The following is a 20,845-nucleotide window of genomic DNA, read 5'->3' on the forward strand; positions in this document are numbered from 1 at the left end:
AGAAATGATCTCACTAAAGACTAAAGAAGGATCAGTTGGAAATTGACGCTGATTTGAGACCACATTGCTCAAAATTTCCATGCTACTCATCCATATTTGATCTATGTCATGTAGTATACTAATATGGTGATTGTCGTGGTTTAGTCACAACTGAATGTGATAAAAATTGCGATAATTCCATTATTGATATATGAAATGGACCAGATTGATTAAAGAGAAATCAAAGTATAAATAGCATACGGAAGCGCGCCTAAAGAAATTGTGATATAATTGATTCAGGAATCATATGTAGCCCAAGTGGGAGATTGTAAGAAAATTCTGTCAAATATTCTATATTGGGCAACATATATTAATTCAATTATATTTTGCTATTTGAATTAATGGGTTGACATTCTGTGGTCTAATTTTGGATGCCCATTGATTTCTAATTAAATATGGAATTAATTGAGTAGATACTAATATTGCCTAATAAGGGGATTATGGGAACCCTATTAAGCACTATATAAAGGCCTATTGGTTATGGTCCCCAATACACCAAATCATAACACAGTTTCTCTTCTCCCCATCTGGAAGAGTGACGACGGTCCCATAGAGGAGCTAAGGCGATTTGGTTGAGGAAGACCACCTACCACCCGGCTCGTGTTCGTCCTACCACCGATCATCAAAAAATTTTCCGCATCAAGTGGTGATCGACCAAGATGGATCCAGGTATTCTTTTAATCCTTAATAATCTGATAACATGTTGATTCTGGGAATACTATTAGTATATAAGTTTTCCTTCAATTGGATGAAATAAATTTGCAACATTTGCGATAAATTTACAATTTAACATACATTGGTGATGAAAAATATGCAGTATTTATGATAATTGAGGTATTTACAATTTTTGTTCAGTATTTATGCGGTAAATAAAATAATTTGGAAAATATTCTCAAATCATTACATTGGACATGCAATATGCGAAATTCCGTGCGATATCCGTGCGATAAATGCGGTATTTGCAACTTTTGTAACGACTTGTTGATACTTTTTCATTTTAAAAATATACAACAGGAAGGGATTCACATGGCAAGCAATCTTAGTTTGTAATCTATCAAAACAAGAAGATTGACTAAACTATAGAGTATAGATTAAAAAAGTCGTTAAGAAAATGAAGTCAAAAAGTTGGAAAGTGCGTTGAGTGTTAACATCAGGACAGAAGCCCAGCCCAACATACGCGTTGTTCTGAGCTGGACTGCACTACAAGTCTACAACTAGTTTGGTCTCTCTAACCTCTTGTCGTTGATGTCATTTGCCCAAAATCACTTTTCTTTTCTTTATGAAAAACCAACTAAATATAAAAATATATATATGATGTAGGAAACGACAAGAGTGAAACGGAAGCCGAAAATGAAATAGTTACTCGTTGTTTCATTTCACAGCTGGGATGATGATGGTGAATCTATTTATGCTCCAATCGGGTCCAAGAATCGTCTTCGATTGAGAAGTTGAACCAAACCGACATCAAAGTAAAAATTCAACTAGCAGACAAAATAATTCACAACAAATAAACAAAGAGACAAAAAATACTCCAGCCTAGCTATTTTACTGATTGAGTGTCTTTGGAGCAAAGTAGACCACCAGTACGGTCATTTCATTTTCACTTTCTCACCATCAATTTTTTTCACTTTTTAAACTTCACTTTTCGAGTAGGTCCTTTTCTCTCTCTCTCATTCCGGTTGACGGTTTTTTCCTTTTATTGTCAACACTTTCTCAGAATCGGAAAGTGAGAAACAGAGAGAAGAAATGTTTCCGCGGCTGATTCAGGGAAGCGAAGGAATGCTGGGTCAAGTTCAGGACGACATTCAGCACCAAATCCATGGCGTCGTGGGTTCGAACCACGGAATCGGCGTTCATACCAACCCGAGCCTGAGACCCGACCCGTGTCTCGTTCTGACCTCCGATCCGAAGCCTCGGCTCCGATGGACCGCTGACCTTCACGAGCGCTTCATCGACGCCGTTACTCAGCTCGGCGGCCCTGGAAGTTAGTCAAATATTGTTCTCTTTTACCTATCTCAATTTAGGTTTTTTTTTTTTTTAAATTCATTTATTTGCTGCTTGGTTTGTGTTGTGTGTTCCTTTGGGCGATTAACGAGCTGTGGGAATGGGATTTATTTGAGGTTGTTGCGATGCTTGTCGGTTTGAATTGAATTTTTTTCCGTCCACAAATTTGGATTTTGTCTACTTTACTAGGTTGCATTTATTGCTGAGCGTTGACTAAAGCTTTTGATAGCAAACTTTGAATGCTGATTTATTGAAGGAGTAAATTAAAAACATATATACAATACAAATATAGATTGGTTGAAGTTGGGATTATGAATGACTCAATGGCTTTTACCATTGTTTGTAATTGGGTATGACTTGAGTCTTTAACACATTTCATGTCCTGTGAAAACAATAAATGTGTGATCGATCCATTCAAGTGGGATGAAGCTAATCAGAGTCTTCTTTTGTGGGTTTTAAAAGATGTGTAAAACCGTAGGAGTTGTACTGATTTTATGCTTTTAGATTATCGAATAGAACGTATTCGTTTTATATTGTGAAAAACAATGAAATCAACTAAGTAGAATCAAGCTACCTATAGACCTAGTTTTTGGGGGTTATTGTCAAGAGTAGTGTTGAAAATAATTACCCGGTCATGGAATACAGCTAGCTCGTAGATATGAAGATTTTCAATTGGTACCATAATACGTTCATGAATGCTTTTTACAGAAGCTACCCCGAAGGCCATTATGCGGACAATGAATGTGAAAGGATTGACTCTTTTTCACTTAAAGAGCCATCTTCAGGTTTGTTTGTTTGTTTTTTTTTTTTTTTTTTTTTTCTTTTTCTTTTTTAGCTACCACCATTATATCTTTGTTAAAGTATTACAAGGTGATAAAGTAATTGTGATAGATTTATCATATCTGTATATAATGTATCTATTCTGTATTTCAGAAGTACAGATTAGGGATTCAGTCAGGAAAGGATATGGGTGATTTATCAAAGGATGGTGGGTTTTCGCTGATTTCCTCTTCCTTCCTCTAAACAACATAGCGCTCTCCTTTGCTTTTTTTCTTTTCCCTGTTCACTCCTCGTTCTCTCAAGAAAATGAATCTCTATAACGATGTTTTCGTATAAAAACCTTCCTATAAGTGAAATTCTTTGATGATATTCTGACCGTTTTTCAATTGATGTGGTGGATTTCAGCATCGTACATGATAGATAGCCCGAGGACTGGTAATACTCCTCCAACTGTGCCGACTTCTGATATGAACGAGTAAGGAAATAATCTTGTTTTCCTTCGATTAATTAGACTCTTTGCTCGATTCTATCATTGTGTGTTGATATATTTGCGAATGAGATTAGTAAGCGGTTGTCATTCGTAGGGGTTTTGAAGTCAAGGAGGCCCTGAGAGCACAAATGGAAGTACAAAGTAAATTACATCTACAAGTCGAGGTATGTTTCTTACTCAAGTTATACTATCTTTGGACTGTATTTTTGTTAATTTTATTTTGTTGTATTGAGTAGAGACCCTGAAAGCTGGAATCTCGTTCGTCTGTTTTGCTGATTTCACTGACAAATATGCCCTTGCACTTGCACCTCAAGAAACTATTAATGAGCATAGTTATCAAACGAACTCTACTCCTTAAACGCCCTTTCCTAAAGATGTTAGCAATAAAGCATTTGCTTAATGCTTTCTGTTTTGAGAAAATCAACCACTGAAACAGCCTACAATAATGGACTTGATCAATGGCTCTGACTCATTTCTAGCTGATTGGAAGTTTTGTTTAAGGTCAAACTAGAAAATAATCACAAAAAAGGGTCCATTAGGAAAATAGCAAACGTTTGGTAAATCTTAGGTAAATAGCCACTTTCAGACGTAAATCTTAGGTTAATAGCAACTTTCATATACCAAACGTTGGCTATTTACCTAAGATTTACGTCTGAAAGTGGTTATTTACCTAAGATTTACAAAACGTTGGCTATTTAGCAATTTTCCTAATTTTCTGAAGAAAAAAGAAAACGTATCAATCAAACAAAGTTTCAAATGTCAACTCACACATTGATGAGTGGTTATTGTAGGCGGAGAAGCACTTGCACATACGCCAGAACGCGGAGCGGAGATACATGGCGATGCTGGAGAGAGCCTGCAAGATGCTAGCCGACCAGTTCATCGGAGGCTCAGTGATCGACACCGAGGACCACAACAACAACAAGTACCAGCACTTGGGGACCAAAACAACGGGAATGAGTCCCGCGGTTGACGCGCTCGGGTTCTACAGCTCGCAGACGGGCCCCCTCGAACTCTTGAACGGGTTCTGCCCGATTCGAGCCGACTGCTCGACGGAGAGCTGCCTGACGTCGCACGAGAGCGCCGGCGCTCTGACCCTCGAAGGATCTCCCGCCGCACCCAAGAACACCTTGGACTCCGCCGCGTCCCTCATCTGGAACGACACCAAGGCCCACATTGATGCCCGTGGCATCGCCGGCTTCGGAATGTAAGCCCTCTAATCTGATCCATTAAGAGTACGACCAACCCGCTCTCGCTCCGTTCCCTGCTTTAAGAGCGATGCTAAGTGTAAAAAGGTTTTAGATTTTTATTTTTATTTTTATTCCTCCCTTGAAGCTGTGGCAAGAATGGTATGGTGAGAAACAAGTTGCCCCCCGATATTGTAAATTTTTCAAACCACTAATGACTTGGAAATGAAGACAATTATGTACGCGCTTCATGATTTGAGAAACCGGGTCGCCATGGTTAATGGGTGTATCCCACTTTTGACTAATCATATGCTATTTTCCTCGACTTTGATGAGTGATTTTTTTGGTCACTCTTTGCGTATGCCAATGGCGTGTCAACGGTCAAGAAAATTACTGTGGTGAAAAATGTTGGACTGTGACGTATTTTGTTTTGTGTTTAACAGCTTGACATTGGTTGAGAACGAGGATTAATCAAATGCAGTTACTTATATCAAATATGGATGATCTGATTTTACTTGGAAATTGGTTATGGATTGAGATACCAAAATACGTATTTCAAATATCACTATATTGATTATCAATAGAGATGCCGCCGAATACTTAATAATTAAATAATATATTTGAGTAAGAAGTATTAAAAATAATATTCATATTTTATTATGATATATGTAAACTTACATTCATGACTTCGTTCCTGTGGGCATGGTTGAGGAGGCAAAAGCGAGCGGGGCTGAGAGACCATGACCAAAGTAGGTTGTGGCATACAGGGCTAGAGATTGAGGCACGAGGAGCTATAGCCTCGTTAAAAAAAAAAAAAAAAAAAAAAGTGTTGCCCCCTTAAATTACATTCCTGATTTTGTCCCTGTGGGCGCACATGGTTGAGGAGGCAAAAGAGAGCGGGGTTGAGAGACCATGAACAAAGTAGGCCATGGCAGATAGGGCAAGAGATTGAGGCACGAGGCTAGGGTCAGGGCACAAGCGAGGAGGTTGACCGACAATTTAGACTCGATTCCCGCTAGCTCGAGTCAATAAAACTTACATATACTTGAATTTTCCTTTAGCCTTTACGATATAATGGACCAGATTCGTTGCTTTCATGTCATTTTCTTTAATTAAGAATAGTTTATTTCACGTATGAGAAAAACGTAAACGAAGACATTTATGATAATTTATAAGATAAATTTCACAATGTAGACCTCCTAAGTTATGAAATATCAAGAATGGACCTCTTACTTGCAAAATATTAAAAAAATGGACTTTTGACCAAAAAAAAGATAAAAATGCCATTTCAAGAGATCTAAACTTTTATCGTAATTTATCAAAAGTAATAAGAAATAATCAAAACTAACGTAAATTGATGAAACAACGATTTTTTTTTGCAACAATGATTATAAAAAGAGTCGTTATTGCTTTTAAATAAAATTGAATAAAAAAAATTACGATATATAAATTACAATGATATTCAAAGGTCATCGTAATTTATCATATTTTTTTTAATTTAATTTGGTTTAAAAGCAACAAAGATTCTTTTTGTAGTCGTCGTTGAAAAAAAGAGTCGTTATTTTCTCAATTTACCTTAATTTTAATTAATACCGATAAATTATGATAAAATTCGATGTTTTTGCAATGATAGAGTTCAAAATAATTTTTATTTTTAAAAAAATTAAGTTTAAATGTCTTGAAAGAGTAATTTTGTTCGTTTTTTGGGTCAAAAATTAAATTTTAAATATTTTACAAGAAGTACATTTTTTTTTATATTTCCTATCTTAGAAAGGAAATTTCTCATTTACAAACTATGTGATGATTATATATTCACAACTATATAGATTCTAATAAAATGAATAGTCGGATGAAAAAAATAGCATAGTAAGTAATAAGTACAACTGTACAAGTAGGTGAAATTTGGGCAGTTCGTGACTTTTTTGTTTTTCTAATTGTATATATATTTTCTATAATTTACAAGAAAAAGAATAGAAAGTCATAAGAAAACTCCAGAAGCTAATATGTACGTCTCTAAAACAAAGGAAGTGGAAGGAAAGTGACAAAATGACCGGAATAAAATATTTTAGACAAGGAACAGGAATATTATTGTGCAGATTCCGTCGAGGCCGGTTTGTGTATGACGTGGCGCGTTTTTGTCTCTCTAGACTCTATTCTGAACTGGAATTTTATTATTTTTATTTTTAACTATTTCTGGAGAGTACAGTGACAATACATGCACTGTACCAACAAATGCAATGTACACAGTTCGTAGTTGGCCGTGCTCTTATAGGGGGCCAGGGGCGTGTATTTGGACTTTTGCTAAAATCACACCAACTATATATATATATATATATTATCCTTAAAAAAAAAAAACTAAATGGATGTATATTGATATTTTTCCATTTTTATTATCAATCCCTCGCTCGAATTGTATTTTCTAATTCAATGCGTATCGGTCCACAAACTAGTAAAGAAGTGACTACTACTATCCTAAGGCAAATTTGGGCAATTATTTCAGCTTTCACTTTAGATACTATATATTTATTTTTCAGCCACCAAGAAAGGAGTTTGGTTGGACTTGGACATGAATAAAGTTATTTTGATGGCAAAAAGATTAAAAATATGTATTTTTTTTAATAAAACAAAATCTTCATTCATATTTTTTTTTTCACTAAACATATATATATATATATATATATATATATATATATCTGTCTTAAAAATATATTTATTAAATTTAATAATGTTTCTTTGGACCTCAAAATATCCCCAGTCAAGTCTTAATTACCCTACAAACTTCACCTAAGCACATGCCAAAGATAGGACGACTAAAGCCTTTACAAAAGAATTACAATAGTTTTTAATTCAATTCTTTATTTTTGCAATTAAATAGACACAATCACACTCTAAATCACGAATAGTATTTTTTTCAGATTAATAACCCAAACCATGGATCTGTTGTATTCTTTCTTACACAACCAAGCGGATGAACAATATTGATGACGAACCAAGCATTTAATTAATTTACGTACATATTTATTTATGGTAGATAAATAAATAAATAAATTGGGGACCAAATAGGACAGTAGTGTTAAAACCTGGTGGTTCTTACAATTTTCTGGTTCAGCCCCAGGAACAGAAAGAGAGATATGAGTAGATATATATGACTAATAAATACGAGACAAAAAAAAAGTAAATATATATAAATAAAGTCTCACTTCCTATTTATTATTTTTCCATTTTCCTTTGAATAATCAATTCAATAAGTACTCTCTCTCTCTCTCTCTGAGATAAGAAAGAAAGCACACGCGTTATACATTAGATTTGGTTTGGACTTTGGACTAATTACTGCGTTGCTCATTTTCCATCAAGAGAACTCTTTTGTTTTTTTTTCCCCTTATTTTGTTTTCACCTCTAAAACAAAAAAAGATACAAAAAGTGGAGAGAGAGAGAGAGAGATAAAAAAACGAAGCAGTGTCCGAAATAGGAGGGAGCGAGGATTTCTTGTATCGTCTTCGCGACTTTTGCAGATCCGGGTATGTTTATAGTCTTTGATTTTTTTTTTTAAAGGAAATCGAGCTCTATGTGGGATAGAGCTTGGAGGTCAAATTAAGTTTGTTTTTTTGTGCGTCGCTCTTACTTTTTTTTGTTGTTGTTAGTAATGACCTATAAAAATCTGTTTTCCCGGTATCATGATTGGGAAAATCGGTGAGTATTTTCATCGGAGATGTGTTGGTTATTTAGTTTCGGAACCTTAATTGCTGTGTGATCGTTAGTATAGTATGAATTGTTGATTCATCACGTATCAGAGCCGGCTTTATTTATGTCAACATTCATACTTCTCGTAGAAGAATAAACGAAAAAAACAGAAACAAAAATCCATTTCTGATTGTGTCTCTCTTTCTCAGAGGTGCGAGAATATTGGAGAGGTAATTATTGTTTGTTGAAGTTTTAGAATCTATGATGGCTTTATATCAGATCATTTCTAAAAACGACAACGAATGTTTATTATGCTTTATGGTCTGGAATCAGGACTTTATTTATACACCGTTTTTTGTGCAAACATGTTCGCGATTTTTTTTTTTTTTTTTTGTGTGTAAATTTTGTATTGTGGTTGTTATATATGTGGCTCAGTGATTGATTGCTGATAGTTGGGCCTTTAAGAAGGTTTGGCAAATTAGGTTGACACAGAAGTGCGAATTTGGGTATAAACCTCTTTGTATCAATATAATTTCTCCTTAATCTTCTAGGAAAATACTTCTACTCGTTTACAATGAAAGCCTCATTGGTGCTAGACTCAAAGACCCCATATTTTTCAGGCTATTGTAGCTGTACTTATGCATAATTGGTGATTTAGTTTGATATAATAGCATTAGACAGTGAATGATAATAATGTATTTAATTTTCCTTACCACCAGCACATAATTGTATTGTAAAGGTAACAGCTTTATGTTCTTTTTTTTGTTTGTTTGTTAGATAAATGACAAATGTATCAACCAAAGGGCGTTCCTAGTTCAAATTTTTCGTGGAACAATTCATCTGGGCATGGTCAGTATATAGATAGTGGTGCAAACGCAATAGACTCCATGGACGGAGGAAATCATTCGAACAACCCTAGTCTTGCCTCGAAACAAAGGTTGCGATGGACAAACGAGCTTCATGAACGCTTTGTTGATGCCGTGGGACAACTTGGCGGACCAGATCGTAAGCCTCTGAATTATTTTTTTTCGGTATTCGTTGCATCAGAGCTCTTGTTTCCTTGTGTTGCTTCCCCAGCAGTTTGGGATAAATTCCTAAATAAATGATCATCGACATTGATTTGTAATTAATGTCTATTCTTAATGTTTATAAGCAGTTTGATTTTTCAGTTTTATGCAACTTCTTTTTTACTTCTTCTCTACAGGGGCTACTCCCAAAGGTGTTCTCAGAGTAATGGGTGTACAAGGCTTAACAATTTATCATGTCAAAAGTCATTTACAGGTATAAAATGGTTGAATAATGTCAAGAGTACTGTACTATATAAATTTAAATATTGTTCATTAACCTTGTCTATCCATGTTTTGATGCATCCAGAAATATCGGCTTGCAAAATACATACCTGATCCAACATCTGATGGTAGGTGCATCCGTTATAATTGTTTTTTTTTTTTAGGGTAATCTCAAACAAATGTCTTAATATCTTTTGTCTGTTGATGTAAGGAATAAAAGCTGACAAGAAAGACGTGGGAGACGAGCTTTCCAATTTGGACGGGTCATCGTAAGTATAGCTGTAATTGTAGACATCAGTTTATTTTCTTCTTTTCATTTCTTGAAACAAGATTAACGATTCAGATTAGAACAGAAAGTCACGAATTTTTACGAAACTTTCTTGCTGGTTTATTTCTTCCTCACCGGAACTGTGTAAATCTCTTTTTTTTTTGTTTTGTTTTTTTGCAGTGGCTTGCAAATTACTGAAGCACTGAAGCTGCAAATGGAGGTGCAGAAGCGGCTACACGAGCAATTAGAGGTTCTCTTAGCATTCCTAAATGCATAATTTAATCAAATATTTAGCGATACAAGCCACAAAAACATAAGCATTTGCATTTTAGCCAACGTTTTGTAAATTTTTCGTAAATAGCCATAAATATTCCGTAAATAGTTAAAAATATGATGTAACCAATGTTATTTACATGTATTTGTTAGAAATTTACTCTGGCTACTTAGCAATTTTGAACATTTCATATGGCTAGATAGCCACTGGACCCTAATTTAATTAGCTGAATCCAAACAGGTTATATCATTATCTTTATTCACAATGCCCGGGGTTGGTTTGTGTACAAAAAACAGGTCCAGAGACAACTACAGCTACGCATTGAAGCCCAGGGAAAGTACTTGAAGAAGATCATCGAAGAGCAGCAAAGACTAAGCGGGGTTCTCTCAGACGGGCCCGGCCCAGAAGCCGAGAAAGTGGACCCGGCGACCCCTGCGCCGACCTCCGAGTCTCCTCTCCTCGACAAGACCGCCGCCACAGAACGAGCCGACGAGTCTTTCTCCGAGTCCCACCACGAGCCCTCGACCCCGGACTCGGCCTGCCACGTCAGCTCCGAGAGCGAGAGGCCCGCCAAGAAGCAGCGCCAAGACTTGGTGCTGACTCACCCGATATTGGAGTCGAGCGTGACCTCTTCTTCTTACCCGCAATCGCACTCCGCGTACAACGCTCATATCACGAGCTGCGATCTGTGACTCCACTTTTTTTTTTCATTTACTATTAGGAGATGAATGTTAATTATAGAGACGTTGAGATGAGTAGGTTCAATCATTATAAGAGCAACAACATGGGTTTTAATTTTAGTATAATTGGAGGGCATAAATGTATTGTGGACAGGACAACTCAGTGAATAGTTGCTCTACCTAATTGAGATGGAGTTGTGTGTTTGAATTGAAAACTACTAGATATACGCCTTATTGTTCTGTACTAAATCAGACATCCTAGTTTTATTACGAGCATCTTTAATGGTTGTTTGAGGATTTGTTAGTAAATTATACAAAGTTGAAGTTATTTGCTCCACCATTGTTTCAACATTTGACTATTTGCTTCATAGAGCAAATCTAAACAAAACTAATGGGCTCTACTCTTTTTTCAATAAATGAAAATGGAATAAAATGTTGTAAAATATATATATATATATATATATATATATATATATATATATATATATGATTAATATTCAAGCAAAGAGATGGATATTGGCTCACCACTAAAGAGCAATGTTGCTTAAAAAAGTTGTAGCTTAAAAAACCTAGGTGGCAAATGGAACAAAAATGCTATTTGTGATGAACTACTACAATTAGAATAGCTTTTAATTTTGGCTTGACTATTCTAAGACGGTGTTGGAAATGGATCATGACGAGATTGGCTTTTCTTTAAAGAAGAAGAAAAAAGAGGCAAGTTTATGCTTTTGGACCCGACAATAGTTTCTTTGACCAAAACACAAGGATTTGGTCTCATCATTGAATCGGCTCTTTAATTATGGTTACCATTATTCGTAAATTGTGCAGACAACTTATCAACGGCTATCATATCTACAATAATGTTTTTTTCTGGATCGAAGAAAAAAACAGAAGAAAAGAAATATCGAAATGCAAGGTAAAGTAAAACTCTAGATATGCAAGCTATACATGTAGTTGATTAGCATTGTGTAGTTAATTCAACAATGATCCCACATTCCACTCCACCACGTTACATTGAATCTAAATACAAGCAAATTGTACAATCCAGCTGAACTACTTCCAACAACTTTTCTGTGATCAGATATACCACAACACCTAGCTATTTTTGGTTGAAACTAGAGAAAGAGAGACAGACAGAGATGACCTATTATCGAAATCCAAGCTCCTACAGTGATAACCGGAAAAGCGAACCACTAGTCAAGATTTTCAAGTCGAACTAATACCAAAATGTGTACACTAAGATGTGGTAAAACGCAGACATTAGTAGGTTCAAACTTTCAGCTACGAAGACTGGTGTTTCCGGTGGCTTATTCGCTTTAGAATGGACTGACGTATTCGTCTACTGAAAGCCTCCAACTTCTCAAGTTTTTCACTTTTGGGCTTCTTTGCCACTTTCTTCTTCTTTGGGTCCTCTTTTGGCGGTTCGGAGTTAGACTTCGTGTTCCGAAGAGGTGTTCCAAACACCTTCACAGTCTTCTACATTACATTTATGATGGTGCCAAAAGCAAAAATCAGAAAAGAGAAATCTATATCCAAAAGATACAAAGGTAAAAAAGGGAATAGGATACACTTTGGGTGCTTGTTTACTTCATCAAACATCATTTATGACGAAAATCGGGTTGAATATAAGTGGGGCACCATTCCCAAACCTTTCATTATTAACTGCCAATTTAGTTGACCCGAGTCTTATATATAAAGTCATAAACTGTCAATATCCCCCGATTAAAGACTATCAAGGTTGTTCCCTATAACTCCAAACACTAATTTAAATGTTATGTTCTAATGAAACCATTTGAATATCTTATCTGAATAACTAGTTTGAATTCTTATGTTTAATTGAAAGAGCTTGATGAGCAATGATATCTCAGACGGAAAAAAAAAATGGCAGACCTGATCACCATTGTCTGCGTTTGTGCAATCTGCTGATGATTCTTCCTCACTGCCTCCCAAAGACGAGCATCTTCCCCAACTCTCTCTGTTCGAGCTTGTATAAGAGCAACATTCTTCGTTATGGTTGTTTGACTTATCCTGCATAACATTTCCAGTCATATTTTTGCGGGAAGAGATATTTTTTTTGGGGAAGCAATATATATAATACGACCCCTACGCTCAAGAAGTTGATAAACCAAGTAGCCATATTTTTGCTATGTCATAAGCCACCAAGTTTCAAGTGCATTCAAGAGATGTATGAATTTGGAAGGGTTTAATATAATATACCTGCAAATGTAATGATTCAAGCTTGCTAAATTCGTTGATTTCATCAAGCATAGCCTCCTGTATAATAATAGAGAGAAAAAAGGAAGCACACAAGTCAGCATTAAGTGACTTAAATGGCATTAAGAAGCAATTAATCAGAACCATACCGCAGCAACAGGGGCAAAATCGGAAAGCAGTTGGTCCACTGATTTTGTTGTTGAAACAACAGGAGGAACTGAAGATGTACTTGCTGCTTCCGTACTAGCAGAGTGAACACCAGTAATTATCTCGTATATCAAACCCTGTATGTGAAGGTAAGACAAACTTGCGTAAACCCAAACGGTGGTAGGAAAAATGAGCATTACATAGGATAGGACTAGTACAACAGGGACATGATTATTCACAGTATGTATACGTATATGATGAACTCTGTGATGGTACATGGACTAGAAGGATTAAACAAAGAATCATAATAAAGTTTCTATTGTTCTTGTAGGTTTCAAAGTTCAAAATTCAGCTACCTTAGACCATCACTCACACTTTCCATGTATTTCTTAGCTATCAATATGAATAAAAGACGCTAATAGCATGACAACGTAAATTCTTATAGACAACGAAAAAAATGGGATATTACCTCATCCATTCCCGCACCAACCTTCAAATCTCCCAAGTCATAATACTTCTCCAGCTTACATGAATTAATAGAAGGAATTTGTGGAGGGTGAAGAACATTAAAGAAGAAAATGGATACTGAGTCATAGTAGAATTGCGGCCTAGAAGAGTTATGATCACCATCGAAGTATAACGCGTTCTTATCTCCCTGCCCAGAATAAGCTTAATGAAATCGACTTCAAAAGAGCATTACTTTGGTAGAAATACAAGGGTTTAAACTGAGGTTTTACCGCATAAGCATTATATATGACTTCAGAATGGCGGGGATTGATAAATTTGTCATCCTTAGCATGTCCAAATAAAGAAGGAATGAATGAATTGGGCGCAACCTGCCAGTCACCAAAGATGCAAAATGATATTATAGCGCCAATTATCGATCGATTTCAAGTCAAAGTTTAAAGCTGAATTCTACAGGTTTTAGTCACTAAGTCCTCTCTGACCCACAACATTTAGGGAATCAGAAACACTAGCAATTGCTAGGTTAAAACCTTAGAGGGGGCTTGAACCCAGGACCTCTTGGAAATATTCCAAGGACCTGACCACTAGACCAATACTATTAGGTGAATTCTACAGAAATTTAAGTAACTGAAAATATATAAAACTCAAAGCTTTGTATAGGCAAACCTGCAAGCAATTAAGACGCATAATATCGAACTTTGCCCTCTTCTCAATTACCCTGCGCATGTATTGCACAGCCATTTTAACCTGTTTATAAAAAATAGATAATTAAGTTGTATAAATAAGCATTATTAAGTAGAAAGAGATCATTAATGAAACAAAAAAATATATATATATCATAAGGAAAAACACGATTACAAAAAGATTGCAATAGTTTGAACAAATTTTGAATAAAATATCCAACTCTTAATGCAGGAGATAATTAGGTATGAATATTACATCGATTAAGTCGCTTGAAACATTGGAATTGTAAAGTAGCCTCTGTTTTAAGATTTTTAGTAAAATAACCAATTTTGATGATTTAGCAATTTATTTGAATATTTCATTATGATTCTATCCTTAATTTTTATAATCGAAATTTTTTAAATCGGAATAAAAGCTTTAAGCATGAATTTTAAATTTAATATTTTTCATCTGGGTTCGCTATTTAGCTTTCGCTGCAACAACTATGGCCGAAGATCTCAGTTCTTTATCCCTAAGGTCTGTCTATTTCCATCCCTGTTTTGATTATAATTCTTTATATTTTCAACATCTCCACTATAAGTTACATATACACTCCTTTGCTACATTAAACAGTTAAATTTCCATATAGTACTTTCTTCACGGTTCAAAATCTGAACTAAGAGGAAAGATGGATTATAGAAAATTTACTGTGAATTTAGGTAGCCGAATTTTGTAAACATCCACAAGTTCCATCATTAGACCATACAAGTTTGAAAAGGCACTATCTAACACCATTCCAGCAATTGAAGGATCTTCTGCCCCATAAAGCAGGCTGCATCACAAGAATTAGGATTAGCATCCCAAAAGCTGAACGAAAAAATTATTGATGTAAAAAAACTGGCAAGAGAATAAAAAGGAAGGAAAAAAAAAACCCCCCCGTAAACTTATGAAGTAATAAAAATGATATGCTGCTAATACAAAATCAAATACCAAGTCACTGCTCCCATGGATCGTCCCCAGAGACCGATACGTGAAATTTGTTTGTTGCTTCTTAAATGTGAAACAACTACTTTTAGGTCATCTTTCTGTACAGAAAAATGAAAACTTAGGAATCACAAAGACACGGGACAAAGGTAAGCGAGAAAGAAAATGGATATCAAGATCAGTACCTCGTGCCAACCCAGACTGACATAATCGCCATCAGATAAGCCTGAACCCGAAAAATCTAGAGTGAAAACAGTGATATTTGACGGCAAGAGAATTACGGCAGCTTCATTTGCATCCGCTCTGCATCCACTGAAAATTGTGGCACATGTAAATAAATGAACATTCAGTAAACAATATCAAGGGTTATCTTTTTTCTGTGAAAAAGTCTTCTAATGACTGTCCCAACCTGTTCCCATGGCAATATATAACACAAGGGAGCTGAGAATCTTCTTCAGGAAGAGTCGAGGGCATATAATGACTGCAACGCAACACATGTCCCCGTGTATTCCTGAGCTGCAAATATAGAAACAAATTAATAAATAATCCGCGAAGCTCAGGATCTATCATCCATATCCACGTCATCATAAATCAGCAAAATCGACAAGAAAAGGTTTGAAAAAACGGCACTGGTAACTTGTGTCCATACTTGCCTCCAAATCTTGTCGTTGGTATGCTCTTCCCGCGAGAGTAAATTCCTTTTCCCATAGATACTGATCCGGGTTATAATCAGCTCTGTTATGTATTTAAAAGCCCAGAATGAGTTTTCAAACCAAGTGGTAATTACCAAAAATAAATCAATAACTTGGACAATGACAAGGGATTTTAGAGAGTTGGAAAAAACACGTCATCTTAAGTGCATTAATGAACTAATAAGACGATATCATAAACATAATTTTATCTTTAAATTCGACAAATACTAGGATGGTCGCTTTCTTTATATATCTTCTTCTTGACACATACATATATTCACTTTCCGCCCATTGCAAACCCAATAATAAGCAAGCTAAACTCCCCGGCCTCTATTAAAATATATATATTCACTTTCCGCCCATTGCAAACCCAATAATAAGCAAGCTAAACTCCCCGGCCTCTATCAAAGGTAGTTGTGCCAACTCTCAAAAGAATTTTATCGAGCTCCAAAAGAATATAAAAGAAAAGAAAAAAAAAAAGAGTCAAAGGCACGTTAGAGATTTGACCCAAAGTCCAAGCTAATTTCACATCCGCTATTCTCGAATGACCGGTAATCGCTAAGAGTAAAACGAGAGTGCGAAATGAAAGTCGAATACCTGGGAGGTCGAATCACAAAATTGATGAACTGGTCGATCATTTCTCTTCCGAACCTTGTCTCATGAAAGAACAAAAAGCTTAAAAATCTACTTTCGACCTCAATTCTCCTCCATTTCTTTTAGAAGCTTCAAAACTCCTCTCCTGCAAATTTCCAACAAGAACTCGCGCTTTGAACTTCGAGCTTGAGATTGATTTACCACACCGCAAGACAACAAAATGAAGAAAAAGGTCGTTCCTCCCCCAGCGAGATCCAATACACTGAAAAGTTCCGACGCTAAAAGCTACCAACCTTTACAAAAACAACAAAAAAAGTGCACCGAAATTTGAGGTCTATGCCTTTCCACAAACGAAGTATCAGGAGCAAGAGATCTTCACAGAGACACGACAGAAGAACCTAAATTTCCAGATCTCCAACAACTCTCTCTCACGCCAGGCATTCAAGTCTCTCTCTCTCTCCTTCTCCCTCTCTCAAACCCTCGAAAAGTAGAAGAAGAAGAAGAAGAAAAAGGAGAAAAGTCGTACCCAGTGAAGTGTAATTAAAGCAGAAATTTCACCGAAGACCAGCCAAAATGTGACATTTCTGAGCAAAGCTCAAAAAGTCATATTTCAGTTGGGTTTTCTTTTTTCCTTCCTTCCTTTCTATTTCTCGTCCGTACACAGAGAGAGAAATGTGAGTGGAGGAAAATAAAGACTAGTAAAAACTAAAAAGAGAACCACAGCCAGTGCCACAGCTCAGCTACACTCTCACGCCAAGCAACTTTGCATTTAACACATTATTTATTGCGTCACAAAACAAGCCCACTTGTCGTCTCTTTTTCCCTTTTTTTCCTTCTTTTTTTTCCTTCTTATTTTTATCCAATACCTGTGCAATTTCCAAAGCACATTTTTCTTCTTTTAATTTTTCTAATGTGATAATATATTTGTTTATATTTTGGAAGGCTAAACTAACTAAATCCACAGGTGACTGATTCCTGGGCCTTTTCTGGGCCTAGTCCAGCTGTGAATGCGCTTTTTAGGCCATCAATGATAGGCGAATGAAGGGGAAAAAAAAAATAAATAATAGTAACGTGGTGACAAAGGTAATATTGACAAGGACAATGAGGAATAAACTGGAAGGTTTCAACTTTCAAGTCTAACCTAACCCTGGCTTATCCAATTGGCATGTTGCGTGGATAGTACTTTATCACGATAATAGACACTACTACACAACTTCTGACTCGACCTCTAAACCTATTTTATGGTTACAAAATAAAAAAGTTGTATTGATTTATTAGATATGCAATTACTTTGAGTGCCTGATAGTTAGGTGAAAGCTATTATCTCAAATCTACTAGGACCACCAAATTGTTCTCATTGTAAGTGCTTATATAAAAATAGGACAAATTTCTATAATATCTAAAATGGTTTTCAAAGTAATGCCAAAAATACTCATGTAGATCTTTTTCTTTTTCTTGTGCTCAACATGTAGATCTATCATAGGGAAACGAAATTTGCTGTATATTGTATTTTTTTTTTTTTTCATCACCCCAGTCTTGTACTAAATGTGGAAATTTATCTCTCTGCGTCTTAAAAAATCAATAGAGTACCAAATCTTGCACTTTCAGCCTTGCAGATCTTCAACAATTTCGAGTTGGAGTAATTCACCGCCCGAAAAATGCCGATGAATGTTTAGAGACCCAAAAGATTATCCAACCTCCCATCATTAAGTACGCAGAGATAGGTAGAGAAACCTGAACATGAGACTATTTTTCCTCAGCTTGACTAATTCCAGAATTGTTTTGCAACGGGGAGATTTGTAAATGTACCGATGCTAAGCGTAGATCGGATTTCTGATGCTTTGAGATGTCCTAAAGAGCTCATTTTATTGCTAGTGTCAGTGTTCAAAACTTCAAAAACTAGCTATTTGGCGTTACTATGCCTTGCAATTTCCAACCACCAAGTCCTGCCAAACTAAATGCCTGCAAGTTGGAATATTGGGTTATCAGAAAAACCACAAATTATGATACTCAACACAATACGAGAAAGATTCGTTGCAATAATCTATGTTTCTTAACGATAACATGTAAATTATTCAGCGGAGAGAATTAGTGACCTAAAAATTGATAAGACAACCTAACCCTACTGTATAAACTCTTATAAACCCTGGTAGGTATTGTTCTCAGAGCTTCACTCATATAAATCTGTGCTCCACACGTAGTTGCAAATAGCAAAGGTGATAATCTATGAACAAGAATCAATATCGACCTTGATTTCACATTATATTAGAATAACACAACATTTAGATTGATCAAATAGGCAACGAAGATAGAGCCCAAAACCCGTGTATCATGAGCCGAACCACACTTTACAGTCATAAGAATCAGAGTTGAGAAATCCTCCATGATCCATCTAAAGAGTTCGTTTATAAATGGGAAAGCACTATAATTATAAAAGCATATGGTCCATATTATTTTCTTAAGGAAAGAGTGTTTTGGACTCTTTCCTTCATTAGCCACCAGAACTCCATAATCAAAATCCTGCCGAACCTACTATATACATGTTTGACGTATTATAACATGATAAAAAAAAAAAGGAAAATGTAGCGGAGCAAAGAGGACTATGCAACTTTCTACAACTCGTAATCTATAAGCAAAACCAACCTCAGTCCAAGATGTCCCCGCAGTTTCTAGCAACGCAGCATTGCATGTCTTCAATTCTATGGACGAACCTGTAAGAAACGAGGCTGCTTCTTCCCAACCCCTATTATGTCCCATACACCTGCAAATTCATGCCATGATTATCAAACTGTTCTTTCTCATTTTGTAGGTACCATAACAGTACCACAAGAAAAGTCTTCGAGCTGAGATGTGATCAGGAAACAAAGAAGTTAAAAGCGATCCGAAAGAGTAGGATTTATCATGAGAATCGCAAAGATTATATCAGGAACTGTTTTTCATGTCATATATCAATTAAAGATATTGAATAGGCTTCCGTATCTCTAATCATTGGTTCCAAAACATTCCAATTTCAAATCGGAACAAAAACAACAATAGATGGAAAAACCAGCAAACTGTTGGTATTCATGCACCAAAATCAATTCCATTCCATTTCAGCTCCCACCAACTGTGCTCTAATTTGGGCTGATTAAACAGCTAACACGAAAAAGAAAAAGAAAAAGCTCATTTTTTGACCAGATAAACTCACATTATAGTTACAATATCGTCGCTCGAATATCTGCAGATAACATTCTGAATATGCTCGGCAGTCTGTCCATCCATTGCTGCAATTGAATAGAAGCTCGAAATGAATCGCACATCGGCCTTCGAGAATCCTTGCACTTCTTCCTGCATTAACTTAAGCGTCTCCTTCGTTCTCAGCGCATCACTACACACACACACAAACATAAACTGAATATCTAATCTGAATTTTCATAGCCGATTAAAACTTGGTTGATTAATCACAGCTCACCTTGAGAGAATAAGCTGCGGAATCCAATCAAGTTCTTGTAACTTATGTGCGACTTTGATTGCATCAGTTTTTCCTGTTTTGCTCAGAGGCCTGTCATGATCTGCCAAAATTCGAAGGAAAAAAAAAAACACAAACTCCATCGTCATTCATTGCAGCCTCACGGCCAATTCAGAACAGACTAATAAAGAAAACAAAGACCTCGAAGCGAACGGTCCTTGAAGGAGCTCTTGGCGTGACGAAGAAGAATTAGCCGGCGAGAAACCGGTTCAATCGGAGATGACGGAGCTTTGTCATCTTCTTTGGAAACAGACTGGCCTTGGTCGATTACCAGACCCGACCTGTTACTCAAGCCTCTGAATCTCCGGCGACGAACCGAGGGTTTCGTCGATATCTGAGGCTTAAAAAATGTCTGGTTTAGCTGTATCACATTCATACTCGACTTTTATTACAAGGGAGAGAGAGAGTGAGAGAGAGAGAGAGAGAGAGAGAGAGAGGGAGAGAGAGAGAGAGTCTTCAGTAGAGAGACAAAGTTAAGAGAAGCGAGTGACAGTGAGGATACTAATCCGAAGAGGTGAGGACGAAGACACCGCGGACGACAGTTCGTTGCACTACAAAACGACACAATGAGCTCCCGCGAAACTCTTAATCCTCTACTAATCAGTGCTTAATTAACTTATGAATTTACGTATTCTTAAATAAAACAAAAGAATATTGTACGGATTGAATTTGAGATGAGATGAGATGAGAAAGAAGAGAAATTTTATATTAGAGACCTCGAAATTAATAAAAATATTGGAGACTTTTACATTAAAAATATGTTAAATTGGATTTTTGGTCAATTTTTTAGATAAAAATGTACTTGCAAGTTTTTTTAGTTAATTTAAACAATTTTTTATTTTTTGCTTTTTATAGTTGTAGCGTAATAAATTTGTGCAATTGTATT

At 36.0% G+C, this 20,845-nt stretch overlaps 4 protein-coding genes across 9 annotated transcripts; 2 read left to right on the top strand and 2 right to left on the bottom strand.

Annotated features, from left to right (window-relative positions):
* The first annotated feature begins 1,474 nt into the window (after positions 1-1,474).
* LOC149385531 (protein PHR1-LIKE 3-like) lies at positions 1,475-4,825 on the top strand. The gene is made up of 7 exons (XM_089625021.1): positions 1,475-1,622; positions 1,757-2,023; positions 2,752-2,828; positions 2,977-3,031; positions 3,229-3,298; positions 3,408-3,477; positions 4,105-4,825. The coding sequence occupies exons 2-7, from the start codon at positions 1,786-1,788 to the stop codon at positions 4,522-4,524; spliced, it is 930 nt and encodes a 309-aa protein (XP_089481147.1). The 5' UTR covers positions 1,475-1,622; positions 1,757-1,785; the 3' UTR covers positions 4,525-4,825.
* A 2,937-nt stretch (positions 4,826-7,762) lies between these two features.
* On the top strand, positions 7,763-10,962 carry LOC149385532 (myb family transcription factor PHL7-like). 2 transcript variants are annotated; one of them, XM_089625022.1, is made up of 7 exons: positions 7,763-8,018; positions 8,959-9,186; positions 9,386-9,462; positions 9,556-9,598; positions 9,682-9,739; positions 9,919-9,988; positions 10,309-10,962. In XM_089625022.1, the coding sequence occupies exons 2-7, from the start codon at positions 8,970-8,972 to the stop codon at positions 10,702-10,704; spliced, it is 861 nt and encodes a 286-aa protein (XP_089481148.1). In that variant the 5' UTR covers positions 7,763-8,018; positions 8,959-8,969; the 3' UTR covers positions 10,705-10,962. The 2 variants fall into 2 exon arrangements, with proteins under 2 accessions (XP_089481148.1, XP_089481149.1); XM_089625023.1 differs by having other exon boundaries at positions 9,691-9,739.
* A 640-nt stretch (positions 10,963-11,602) lies between these two features.
* LOC149385533 (alpha/beta-Hydrolases superfamily protein) lies at positions 11,603-17,181 on the bottom strand. 4 transcript variants are annotated; one of them, XM_089625017.1, is made up of 14 exons: positions 16,978-17,181; positions 16,455-16,596; positions 15,819-15,900; positions 15,575-15,681; positions 15,351-15,477; positions 15,172-15,266; positions 14,890-15,013; positions 14,185-14,265; positions 13,791-13,889; positions 13,523-13,708; positions 13,056-13,190; positions 12,910-12,966; positions 12,583-12,720; positions 11,603-12,168 (listed from the first exon to the last, which is right to left on the bottom strand). In XM_089625017.1, exons 2-14 carry the CDS (start codon positions 16,493-16,495, stop codon positions 11,974-11,976), a joined length of 1,467 nt encoding a protein of 488 aa, XP_089481143.1. In that variant the 5' UTR covers positions 16,496-16,596; positions 16,978-17,181; the 3' UTR covers positions 11,603-11,973. The 4 variants fall into 4 exon arrangements, with proteins under 4 accessions (XP_089481143.1, XP_089481141.1, XP_089481142.1 ...); XM_089625015.1 differs by having other exon boundaries at positions 16,455-16,744; XM_089625016.1 differs by having other exon boundaries at positions 16,455-16,744; positions 16,850-17,181.
* A 618-nt stretch (positions 17,182-17,799) lies between these two features.
* Positions 17,800-20,479, bottom strand: LOC149385534 (Phosphoglycerate mutase family protein). Of its 2 annotated transcripts, XR_016301173.1 has the most exons (6): positions 20,101-20,479; positions 19,903-20,002; positions 19,639-19,818; positions 19,095-19,212; positions 18,261-18,413; positions 17,800-18,185 (listed from the first exon to the last, which is right to left on the bottom strand). XR_016301173.1 is itself a non-coding variant. In XM_089625024.1 (5 exons), the coding sequence occupies exons 1-5, from the start codon at positions 20,333-20,335 to the stop codon at positions 18,351-18,353; spliced, it is 696 nt and encodes a 231-aa protein (XP_089481150.1). In that variant the 5' UTR covers positions 20,336-20,477; the 3' UTR covers positions 17,800-18,350. The 2 variants fall into 2 exon arrangements, 1 of the variants encoding a protein (XP_089481150.1); XM_089625024.1 differs by having other exon boundaries at positions 17,800-18,413; positions 20,101-20,477.
* Between the last annotated feature and the right edge of the window lie 366 nt (positions 20,480-20,845).

This window comes from Urtica dioica, chromosome 9 (assembly GCF_054948205.1).
Source record: "Urtica dioica subsp. dioica isolate 48M chromosome 9, U.dioica_male_clone48M_v1_H2, whole genome shotgun sequence".
NCBI lineage: Eukaryota > Viridiplantae > Streptophyta > Magnoliopsida > Rosales > Urticaceae > Urtica > Urtica dioica.

Bases quoted from the DNA above. Each gene is read 5' to 3' on its own strand.
- LOC149385531 (XM_089625021.1), top strand. From the start codon at position 1,786: ATGTTTCCGCGGCTGATTCAGGGAAGCGAAGGAATGCTGGGTCAAGTT. The intron at 3,032-3,228 runs GTGGGTTTTCGC...GGTGGATTTCAG, and splicing joins GGGTGATTTATCAAAGGATG to CATCGTACATGATAGATAGC. The intron at 3,299-3,407 runs GTAAGGAAATAA...TGTCATTCGTAG, and splicing joins CCGACTTCTGATATGAACGA to GGGTTTTGAAGTCAAGGAGG.
- LOC149385532 (XM_089625022.1), top strand. From the start codon at position 8,970: ATGTATCAACCAAAGGGCGTTCCTAGTTCAAATTTTTCGTGGAACAAT. The intron at 9,463-9,555 runs GTATAAAATGGT...TGATGCATCCAG, and splicing joins ATGTCAAAAGTCATTTACAG to AAATATCGGCTTGCAAAATA. The intron at 9,599-9,681 runs GTAGGTGCATCC...TGTTGATGTAAG, and splicing joins ACCTGATCCAACATCTGATG to GAATAAAAGCTGACAAGAAA.
- LOC149385533 (XM_089625017.1), bottom strand. From the start codon at position 16,495: ATGATCGACCAGTTCATCAATTTTGTGATTCGACCTCCCAG. The intron at 13,709-13,790 runs GTAAAACCTCAG...TATTCTGGGCAG, and splicing joins TCATATATAATGCTTATGCG to GGAGATAAGAACGCGTTATA. The intron at 12,967-13,055 runs GTATGGTTCTGA...ATTATTATACAG, and splicing joins ATTTTGCCCCTGTTGCTGCG to GAGGCTATGCTTGATGAAAT.
- LOC149385534 (XM_089625024.1), bottom strand. From the start codon at position 20,335: ATGAATGTGATACAGCTAAACCAGACATTTTTTAAGCCTCAGATATCG. The intron at 19,213-19,638 runs GTGAGTTTATCT...ATGAATTTGCAG, and splicing joins GACGATATTGTAACTATAAT to GTGTATGGGACATAATAGGG. The intron at 18,414-19,094 runs GTTGGTTTTGCT...TCCAACTTGCAG, and splicing joins CGGGGACATCTTGGACTGAG to GCATTTAGTTTGGCAGGACT.